The sequence below is a fragment of the Aristolochia californica genome, unplaced genomic scaffold (genome assembly GCF_029961685.1).
Source record: "Aristolochia californica isolate CCGP_79_NKW_82.1479 unplaced genomic scaffold, dmAriCali1.0.hap1 SCAF_9, whole genome shotgun sequence".
Taxonomy (NCBI): Eukaryota; Viridiplantae; Streptophyta; class Magnoliopsida; order Piperales; family Aristolochiaceae; genus Aristolochia; species Aristolochia californica.
Window position 1 is genome coordinate 1627418 of NW_027182290.1, and position 11679 is coordinate 1639096.

The 11679-nt window shown below is 43.5% G+C and overlaps 1 protein-coding gene across 1 annotated transcript; it reads left to right on the forward strand.

Annotated features, from left to right (window-relative positions):
* The first annotated feature begins 7694 nt into the window (after window positions 1–7694).
* LOC137941653 (PLAT domain-containing protein 3-like) lies at window positions 7695–8894 on the forward strand. Its single transcript, XM_068787156.1, has 2 exons — window positions 7695–7851; window positions 7935–8894. Exons 1-2 carry the CDS (start codon window positions 7780–7782, stop codon window positions 8403–8405), a joined length of 543 nt encoding a protein of 180 aa, XP_068643257.1. The 5' UTR covers window positions 7695–7779; the 3' UTR covers window positions 8406–8894.
* The last annotated feature ends 2785 nt before the right edge of the window (window positions 8895–11679 follow it).

Below are 11679 nucleotides of genomic sequence, written 5' to 3' on the forward strand. Positions count from 1 at the left end.
ATTATAATATCCAAATACTTAATCAAATTGTTACTTTTGTAATATCTGAATTCTCTCTCTTAAATTATAAATCAAATATAATATTTAAATCATAATTTTATATAAATAAAAAAAGGGAATTTTATTATATAAAATTACTTTGATCGATTTAATTTTTATAAGATAATTTTATATAATTATTTTTAATAAACTAAGATAAATTTCAACTTGTTTACATTAATAAATAAAAAATTAAATTAAGATTTTTAATTTAATTTTTTTTATATCCAAATGTAAGAGTGAGATGGTAGAATAAGCAAAACAATAGTGAGAGAGTGAGTGAAAGGGTATTCACTAGTCTTAGGGTATGATATAATTTTCACTCGCCACTTATAGTACACAATAACAGGTTTCCGTCACTTTCACTTACATAGTTCCCCGGTGTTAGTAGGTTTTATGAGACGGAGGATGAAGTCATGGTGTGGCCAAACACCAAGGCCGAAGACTGTGCAAGTCTAGTGCACAGCAATAGCAGCAAAGGGCAAGGCCAAGTGCAATGGCACGGCCCAGAGGGGTGCACACATATGGTTGGCCCGACATTAGCTGCAGCAGAGGAAGACACACTTGAGCTTACCAAACGGATGGCCAAGCAACAAGGTGTGCAACAACTCCAACAGCCAGCCCAGACACAAGGCAGTACGCCAACAGACACGAGGAGGCGGGTCAAAATAGGGTTGCAGCCAACAGGCACGTAGGCGGACCGAAATGGGGTTGAGCGTGACCAGGACTCCAGGCAGGTCAAAATGGGGTTGCGCGCGACTAGGACTCCAGGCGGATTGAAATGGGGTTGTGCACGTCAAGGACTCCAAGCGCGCTTGCGGCAAGGACTCCAAGCGCGTGCGCAACCCGGACTCCAGGCGCATTAGTTAGCGCCCGAAGCTGGGTTGCGCCCAGGCGTTTCCTGAGGCGTGCAAAATGGGGTTTCAAAGGCGCCCGCGCGACCAGGGCACCTCTGTCGCCAGAATTCAAATTTTTAGGATCTAGCGGATTTCTGGGCGTTTTTAGAGATTTCTAAAGGCCAAGGTAGATGCTATAAATAGATGGGCATCTCCAATTGTAAAGAGGTCAAAAAATTCTTAGCATTATTTGTTCTTCAAGTGTATAAAGAGAGTTTTTAGCCTTTGGCCTTCAAGAGTGTTTGACCACTCTTTGTAACCTTGTATTCTCAATACAAAGTTGGTTTTTCTCTTTTATATCTTTGGTCTTTTCATTATCCTTTTTGGTTTGTAACTTCTAATGTGAAGTATTGGTTGGAGGATCTGAGGCTTAAGGAGGTTGACTAGTTCTTGGGAAGGACTAGGCCACACGGGGTAGATATTCTGCTTGGCTAGACGGACTTAGCCTAAATCTGACTACATGATAACTGGTATCAGAGCGTACGTTGCAATCAATGGCTTCCACAAGTGGAGAAGATGCTTCAAGAGGCAAAGAGCAAGTAAGTGATGTTAACTTTCATCTTTCAATTATCGTTTGGACAGTGTTGAAAACCTTTGTACGAACTAGGAGGAGTTCGTTCAAAGGACGATTGAGGAGCATCAGCCAACTCCGAATTGGCTGAGAGGATTTGAGGAGGACGTCCATTCAGCCATGGCCGTCATGAGGGTGGAGATGGAACGATTGGGGAAGGACGTCAAAGACCTCTTCGGAGAGCTCCATGCAAGACTCTCTTTGTGCGAACAAGCTTTGGCAAATGGAGGGGTTGTTCACACACAAGCAAAGATAAAGGTGTCTGAGCCAAAGTCTTTCAACGGAAAGAGAGACATGAAGGTCATAGATAATTTTCTATGGCAAGTGGAGCAATACTTCCATGCTAGCAAACTCACCGACAAGCAAGTACGGCTGTCATGTTCTTATCTGATGATGTTATTCTTTGGTGGAGAGGACGCATGGGAGATGAGCAAGAGGGAGAGGACCCCGTCCACACTTGGGAAGATTTCAAGAGGGAGTTGCGGAGGCAGTTCTTTTCGGAAGATGTCGAGTACCAAGCAAGGAAGGAACTTCATGCATTGACACAGAAAGGTACTATTAGAGAGTATGTACAATCCTTCACTTCCCTTATGCTTTGTATCTTTAACATGACGGATGAGGACCGTCTCTTTTCCTTTCTTACTGGCTTACATCCATGGGCTGACCAAGAATTGAGAAGACGGGAGGTAAATATACTAGTTTCAGCTTCATCTACGACTGAAAAGTTAACCGAATATGAGAGAATGAATGATTCGACTAACAAAGAGTCTAAGGAAAATAATGCTAAAACAAATTTTAAGAAGAAAAAAGGGGAGAAGAAGCCATGGGTAAAGGATACTAAGGCCAGGTCGAAAGAGAAGAAGAGAGGGGACAAATAGAGGAAAAGATTCATTGTTTCATATAAGAGGGATTGTCCTAAAAAGAGACTCATCAATGTTGCTCAAACAGAAATGGACAATGGAGGAATTGAGCCTAAGATGAACTCTCTAACCCTTCTCAATGTTGTTATCCGTTCCAAGGAGGAGAAGGCTGCTCCACTTCCGGTAAGACCCTCAAGAGAACTTTTTTTTTATCTCTCTAACACTTGATGGACATACTATTAAAGCAATGGTGGACACTGGCGCCACCCACAACTTCCTTTCGGAGGAGGAGGCTAGACGCCAAAGGATACGAGGAGAGAAAGATGAGAGCAAAATGAAAGCTGTAAATTTTGCTGCTCATGAAGTCCAAGGCATTGCCAGGAATGTCCCGGCGGTGATAGGCAATTGGTAGGATTTCGGAATTTTACCATTGTTGGCATGGACGATTTCAAGGTAATTTTGGGAATGGAGTTTTTCACGGTTGTAAGGCTTTTGTAATGCCACATGTTGGGGTAGTGGGGATTATGGACGAGCAAAGTCCTTGTACTGTTTCTGAAGTTGAGAACAAAGATGTAACAAAACAGAGGACTTAATGATATCAGCCCTCCAGCTTAAGAAAGGTCTGAAGCAGGGTTGTTCTACTTACATTGCTTTTATTTATGCTATGGAGCAGGATGAGGCCATGCCTACCCCTAAAGAGATACAAACCGTTTTGCATGAGTATAAAGACGTCATACCTGAACAACTCCTAGCAAGGTTACCACCTAGGAGAGGGGTGGACCATCGCATAGAGCTTGAACCCGGAGCAAGAAAGCCAGCACAAGCACCATATCGAATGGCGCCCAAAGAGTTGGACAAATTGCGAAGACAACTCAGCGAGCTGCTGGATTCTGGGTTCATAAAGCCAAGCAAAACATCTTATGGGGCCCCTATACTATTTCAGACTAAGAAGGATGGAAGTATAAGACTGTGTATCGACTATAGGGCGCTCAACAAGGTAAGCAAAAAGAACAAGTACCCTATTCCCCTTATTGCTGATCTCTTTGATCAATTGAAGGAGGTTAGAGTTTTCTCCAAACTGGATTTACGAAGTGGTTATTACCAAGTTCGGATTATTGAAGGAGACGAAGGGAAGACTACTTGTGTAAGGATATACGGGGCTTACGAGTTCATGGTTATGCCCTTTGGCCTAACCAAAGCACCAACAACATTTTGCACTCTCATGAACGAGGTATTTTTCGAATACTTAGACAAGTTTGTCGTTGTGTATTTGGATGATATTGTGGTGTATAACAAGAGTATGGAATAACACAAAGAACATCTTCGAAAGGTGTTCAAGAAATTGAGACACAATCAGCTGTATGTCAAGGAAGAGAAGTGTTCATTTGGGTTGCAAGAGGTGTCTTTTCTTGGACATTGGATAGGGGGAGGACGGATATGGATGGACAACAAGAAGGTGGAGGTTGTGCGTGACTGGTCTATCCCTACCAAGATGCATGAGCTTAGGAGTTTTCTTGGTCTTGCAAATTACTATAGAAGGTTTATCAAGGGCTTCTCAGCTATAGTAGCCCCCTTGACCGACCTCCTCATGAAGGACCAAAAGTGGCAGTGGACGGACTCATGCCAAAGAGCATTCCAGCGGCTGAAGGACACCATGATGGCTGAACCAGTGATGCACCTTGCTGATTTCAGCAAACCATTTGAGGTACATACATATGCCTCAAACTATGCTATTGGGGGTGTGCTAGAACAGGACGGACACCAAGTCGGTCATGAGAGTAGGAAGCTCAATGAAACTGAGCAACGATATATTATACAAGAAAGAGAAATGACGACAGTAGTGCATTGTTTACGTCTTTGGAGGCACTATCTTTTAGGCTCCAAATTTATTGTAAGAACTGACAATGTCGCTTCTAGCTACTTTCTTACCCAGAAAAAGCTCAGTCCAAAGCAGGCCCAGTGGCAAGAATTCTTGGCCGAGTTTGACTTTGAGATGACATACAAGGCAGGGAAGGCTAATGGTGTTGCCGACGTACTAAACAGGAAGGTGGACGCACCTAACTCTTACGAGGAAGAGACCAGCCAGAGTTTGGTGCACATAGCGCAGCAAGCACCAACATCATGCACGCATGCGACAGAGGAGAAGACATGTGCGGCTGAATCCCTGCATACCACAGCAATCAGTACTTGCTTCACGCGCACCACACGCGGTGCAGTAGTAGCTGAAGATGAAGAGGCGCGCTGTGCAAGTGTAGGCGTAGGAGATATGAACTTTGAGCAAGGCAAGTGCACGCACGCATGGAAGACCATCTTGGCGTAGAAACGGAAAATGGGATTTTGCAATTACAAGCCTTAACAACAATTACACAAGTTGGTACGGAGTTGCTAGAAAGGATTCGCATTGGACTTCGCCGAGACGCCCAGGCTTACAGCGTTGTACAAGCTGCTACCTTTGGAGAGACGAGAAGATTTTGGCTCGACGACGGATTGCTCAAGACCAAAGGTAATCGACTTTATGTGCCTAAGTACGATAACATACGACGTGACCTCTTGAGGGAATGCCATGATACCTTGTGGGCAGGACATCCAGGTCAAAGGAGGACGTTGGCCTTGTTGTTTGGCCAGTATTATTGGTCAAACATGGAGAATGATGTGGAGGAGTTTCTGTGCGCACGTGTCTTATCTGTCAACAAGATAAGATCGAACAATGCAAGCCTAAGGGTTTGCTATAGCCTTACCTATTCCAAAACGGCCGTGAGAATCTGTTTCAATAGACTTCATCTTTGGATTACGTAAGAAGGATGGGTTGGCATCTATCGCGGTGGTGGTAGACGGATTTACGAAGTATGGTACATTTGTAGCTGTACCAAGTGATTGTACAGCAGACGGAGCAATTAGAGCATTCATGGCACATGTGGTGAAGCATTGAGGTTTGCCCACAACGATCATCAGTGATTGTGACCCCAAATTCACAGTGAAATTTAGGACTGAGTTATTCAAGCTATTGGGAACATCTCTAAGTTTTTCCACTAGTTTTCTTCCTCAAAGTAATGGCCAAACTGAGCGGGTAAATGCTTTGTTAGAACAGTACTTACGCCATTTTGTTGTAGCAAATCAAAAAAGCTGGCCAGACTTGTTAGACGTGGCCCAGTTTTCATACAATTTGCAGAAATCGGAATCAACCGGGCACAGTCCTTTCTAGTTGGTGATAGGACAACAACCTTTGGCTCCCATGGGTCTCTTTCTAGACACTTCACGGAAAAGTCCAGCAACTCATCAGCTGGCAAAGAGGTGGAAAGAGAAAACGGAGCTGGCACGGGACTTATTGAATAAGGTAGCTAAAAAGATGAAGAAACATGCTGATTTGAAGAGGAGGGAGTCTTCTTTCAATATCGATGACCAGGTCCTTCTCAAACTCAGACCTGAACAATTTCGTCACCTAAGGAGCAAGAACAAAGGTCTTTTGAAGAAATATGAAGGACCCCTTCCTATCATTGAACGTGTGGGCAACCTCGCCTACAAATTGCAGCTACCGAAAAGGTTTAAGTTCTACAACGTTTTTCATGTATCAAACCTTAAAACCTTATTTTGAAGGCCCGAACCTGGATAAAATAGTTGACCCAAGAGCTCCCATGGATATATCTACTACCTTTGACAATAGGGTAGAATATGTTATTGTTGATCGAGAGGAACGCCAAAGGGGCAAGCCCCGGAGGACGCAATACTTGGTCAAGTGGCAGGGTCAACCGGAAAGCGAGGCAACATGGCAAGACGTTGCCGAGTTATGGCAGTTCGAAAAGGAGGTAGCCGACTATCGTCAGTGGTTGCAGACGAGGGCGTCTGCCTTATGGCGGTGGGAGTATGAGACGGCGGATGAAGTCATGGTGTGGCCAAACACCAAGACCGAAGACCGTGCAAGTCCAATGCACAACAATAGCAGCAAAGGCCAAGGCCAAGTACAATGGCACGACCCAGAGGGGTGCACACATATGGTTAGCCCGACATCAACTACAGCAGAGGAAGACACACTTGAGTTTGCCAAACAGATGGCCAAGCAATAAGGTACGCAACAACCCCAGCCCAAACACAAGGCAACACACCAACAAACACGAGGAGGCGGGTCAAAATGGGGTTGCAGTCAGCAGGCGCGCAGGTGGACCGAAATGGGGTTGCGCGTGACCAGGCGGGTCGAAATGGGGTTGCATGCGACTAGGACTCTAGGCGGATCGAAATGGGGTTGCGCATGTCAAGGACTCCAAGCGTACGCGCGGCAAGGACTCCAGGCGCATTCGCAGGCGCGCGCGCGACCCGGACTGTAGCGCATCCGTAAGCGCGCGAAGTGGGGTTGCGCCCAGGAGTTTCCTGAGGCGCGAAATGGGGTTTCAAAGGTGCCCGTGCAATCAGGGCTCCTCTGACGCTAGAATTCGAATTTTTAGGATAGGCGGATTTCTGGGCGTTTTTAGAGATTTCTAAAGGTCAATGGGAGAAACTATAAATAGAAGGGCCTCTCCCATTATAAAGAGGTTGAAAAATCCTTAGTATTCTTTGTTCTTCAAGTGTATAAAGAGAGTTTTTAGCTTTTGGCCTTTAAGAGTATTTGGCCACTATTTGTAACCTTGTATTCTCAATACAAAGTTGGTTTTTCTCTTCTATATCTTTGGTCTTTTCGTTGTCCTCTTTGGCTTGCAGCTTCTAGTGTGAAGTATTGGTTGGAGGATCCGAGGCTCAAGGAGGCTCACTAGTTCTTGGGAAGGACTAGGCCACACGGGGTAGATATTCCGCTTAGCTAGATGGACTTAGCCTAAATCTGACCGTGTGACACTGGTTACCAAATATCCACCCCTACCACCCGTGGCCCACCACCCATGGTTAGACATATTTGATTAACAGATATTGTATTTTTATCAATTTTGTATTGCATACCTTTTTAATAAGGTTGAAAAAAATTTAAATAAAAAATTTTATGTTTCTTTAGAACATCAAAAAAGTAATAGGACCTCAGTAACACGAGACAACTGAAGAGTCTCTGCCGGATCACGGCAGACCCGAACTTGAACCAAGTTTTTCTATTCACCCGGTCCCATTCTTAAATAGGATCTGATCTAAACCTGTGTCTAATCCATTACCATCCTGGCCATCAAATTCAAGTTAAATTAGGCTCACGGATCACAAGCGAGTGGCGTGGTCGTAGACGCACTAGACCACACACAGTTTTGTTCACACATAGACAAGTCCCACGTGTTAAACGCAAGGGCCCGAATCTCCGCAAATCTTACAAATTTTTGTCTTCGTCTCACGGAGTTCACTTCCAACCCTCTTCCACCTTCTATAAATTCCACCAAATCTGCCAAACCAGAAGCCAATCGCAAAACGTAGGAGACATCTGTCAGGAGAACGAAAGGCGTGGAAGAGGATGTCCAGAGCCAAATCCATCCTCATCCTCTTCTCTTTCATCGTCTGCTTCCCTCTTCTCACTCGATCTGATGTAATAACTCCTTCCACGATCTAAGAAAAGAAATAATTTTTTAGAGTTTGATTACCGATTCCCAGGTCTGTCTCTTTTTGCAGAAGGATGAGTGCGTCTACACCGTCTACGTCCGCACAGGATCGATCATCAAGGGCGGCACCGACTCCATCATCAGCCTCACCCTGAGCGATTACCGTGGATCCGCTATCGAGATCCCGAATATGGAGACGTGGGGAGGGCTGATGGAGCCCGGCCACAACTACTTCGAGAGGAAGAATCTGGACATCTTCAGCGGCCGAGGGAGCTGCTTCGATGGACCCGTCTGCTACATGAATCTGACATCCGATGGCACCGGTTCCGGACACGGGTGGTACTGCAACTACGTGGAGGTGACCTCCACCGGCCCCCACATCCCCTGCAAGCAGCAGCTCTTCACCGTCGAGCAGTGGCTCGCCACCGATACTTCGCCTTATAACCTCACAGCTATTAGAAATTTCTGCTACAGTGCGAAGGAGACTGGTGACAAGCATCATGCTAATCTTGAACTTGGGAAATTTCTCTCTTTAGGTTGACTAATTTTGAGTTGCATAGTAGTTGTATCTATTGGGGTTCCTTCTTCATGTTCTTCCTGTTGGACCTATTCTGAGTTCTGGTCGGATATTGGTACTGTTCGAGTTCTGTAGATACTCGTAATCAACCAATTTCCTAACGTTGGCGATAACCCCAGATGCAGTTTCAATAAAGATGGATTCTACAAGACGACAATGGCATATTACTTAGCATATTACTTATTCTCAGTCCCCATTAGTTCATTTCAAACCCTAGAGATCATCAACCATCGGCCAGCCACTGTTTTCCGTGAATTGGAAAATGTAAGCAGGTGGGAACCTCTTCCACTGAGATCGTCATTGCAAAGATTTTTTTTCTGGAAATCGATAGTTTAAGTTTGGTTTCTATATTTGAACCCGTGGAAATGAACTTTGATATGGCCGATCGTTGATGCGATGCCAAATGTCTGCAACTGAGCTCAAATCTAAGAAATTTCAATTCTTTCTCTTCAAGTGAGTCATGTCGGTAGGAATGGATTTCTACGACGTCACATCTAGTGTCAGAAATCCCTGGGGTTAAAGCACCATGTGTCTGTCTCGAAATGGCGATCATAATCGTCTTTGGCCGGCCTCAACTGCCCTGTCTGGTTCACACAGGATCTGTCCGCAGGCGCGGGTGAACGGGTTCTTCTGTGCCGATGTGGTGTAATCGGACTGTACAGCTGTACAGTTGACCGGTCAAAAATTGGCATTTGTGATATTAAGTTGAAAATCGGTTATTTGTGTAATTATTTTTTATAAAAATGGGGTAATATAGTAAAATTCCCTAAAAATTACGTTGCTGGTACAAGTCTGTTTCGAAGAGGTGATTGAATCTGATTTACGAATCCAACAGCAACGGAGCAAAATTGACCAACTCGGGTCTATATAGTCTTTATGAGATCCTCTGCAATTTCTACAGAGTTGATGACACAGGACGACTTTCATCAGAAGAAACTCTCGACTTCTCCTTTGCTGTCAGCAAAGGCATACTTCGCGAATCTTGTTACGAAACAGTTGATGGCTCTTCCCTTGCATCCCGACTTGCAAAGAATGGCCTAACGATAGATTGGCTTCAGAAACTGGTCATTGGACACTGTTCGTCGTCTTCGGCAGAATAATCTGACCATCGTTAAGGTCTTCTTGGGTGAGAGTTGCGATATGATTTTTGATGAATAAGGATCATACAGAGCCTTGTATTTATCACTGGATACGGAGACTTGTTTAGCCTTTTATTGATCATTTGCTCTGTGACTTGCTCTTCCTCTTGTTTAATTTGTTATCAAAGGTGGTGAAACCTTTATCAACGATGGGAGAGAGCCTATGTCGTTGGAGCCCATTGGAGCTACGAAAGAAAGTGATGACCCTATGCCAGTTAGGAAGAAGAGAAAAGGGGTTGAGGAAGAGAGAAGGAGAGAAAGACACAAACGGAAAGACATAGGGAGCCCCATAAATTTGTCTTTTTCTCTTTTTTCTCCCATTCTCTTAAGAGAGAAAACTCAATAACTAAAATAAAAATTCCCTCTCCCACTTTCTCTTCTCTTACAATCCATTTTCTTCCAAAATATGGCTCCCTGTTTCTTTTCTTTTCTTTTCGTTTGTGTTTCTGTTTTACCAATCCACTGTCACATAACACAAAATCCTCTAGAATAAGAAAGTGAATCACCATATAAGTCTTCATTTTCAGGTCCTTGGTGTCGGAGATAGATTACTCAATAATTTCAGAATGAAAAGTAGAAAGTGTTGCAAGCTCGGTTGTTAATTGTTTTTAAAAAAGAACTGAACTCACAGTAGAAAACAGAAGAAAATTGGGAAATAAATCTTTTGGTATTCTTTCGCTTATCATATACAATATATGCAGGTTTATTTCCCAAATCTTATAGGTTTTTAAAGAGGTCTCATGAGCTTCATCTACAATATTGCCATCTTCCATTAAATAGGAACTCGGATCAGCATGAAACAAAAATTTGTTCATAAAACAATATAGATAAACCTGAGTTTCCTATATAGAGTGAGAACCACTGAAAGATCCGATTTTACCTCTTTTCAAATCGTAAACAGGAGGTTTAGAACGACAAGAAGCTCTAAAAATTAAAAAGCAGTTATCGTAAAGAAGCTACTATAGGATCTGGTCAGACGAAAAGAGTCCCACAATTGACATTCGGGATAAGACCAAGCATGATTGAGAATACATTGCATGGAAAGAAGAAAAAAAAAATTAAACACTAAATGATGCGACTTATCAAAGAGAAGAATCTTGCTTGTATAATTGATCTTCCCCACATCACATGCCACCAAACCAGCACCTTCTTCCAATCCCACACCCACATTAGGTGCAGTGTTCCCTCCACTGCATCATGCTCTCTTCTCTTTCTTATATTCTTCCCCCACAACTTCCTGGCATGAGCTTCCCAGGCCCGCATGCCCTTCTCTCTCACACTCTTCAAAAGCTACAGAAATAAATAAAGTTTTCCCTTCTTCGCCGTTCACATTTTGCCATGCTCCAAAAGCTGCTTGCTGCAACTCCTTCAGTTTTAGTTTCTTAATTCAGGTGAATATAGCTAGTTTTGTTGAAACAGAAATATGGAGGAATCCCATGGGGTCTTTCTTAATGAAAATTGAGTTTACCTGGACAAACTTGCTGCAAGAGATTGTCTTCAAAGAAAGCTCTTCAGTGGTTGGTGAAGTTTTAGATTATAGCCAAAACACACCTTTAACAGTCAACCACCCCAGTAAGCTCTTGCTGACAGTACTGCAAGCCTATCATTCTCTCATGATCCATCTACCCTTTCTCATGATCCAATCAAACCCAAGTTTTCAAACCAAATATTGCAGCAAATGGACCACCCTACTGGGATCTAGGTGTTTATATTTTATATCTCTAACATAAAGTTGAAGAAAAAAGTTTGAAACAAAGCAAAGAACTCGAACCCACAGCAGGACATGGTGGGAGGGACCAACCTCCCATGCTCTTGATTGCAGAACTCCTCCCATTATTGCACACTTGCTTTAATCAACTCCACAATTTAAAACCTAAATGGGGCTTTGTTTTATATTATCAAAACATTAAGAGTACTTAGCCTGTAAGCCATCCGAAGAATTTTATCCTTTTGAATTACATTCCCTACCTACTGTTGGAGAAAAGAACAGTTGAAAGGGGAAGTGTTTTGAGAATGATGCAGGAATTTGGTGTGGCAAATGTCTGGTACAATACCTTTGAGGAATCTTTGGGTACTGAACTGTTTAAACAGGGTTGGTC

Coding starts and splice junctions, on each gene's coding strand:
- LOC137941653 (XM_068787156.1), top strand. CDS start 7,780: ATGTCCAGAGCCAAATCCATCCTCATCCTCTTCTCTTTCATCGTCTGC. Junction 7,852..7,934: donor CTCTTCTCACTCGATCTGAT/GTAATAACTCCT, acceptor CTCTTTTTGCAG/AAGGATGAGTGCGTCTACAC.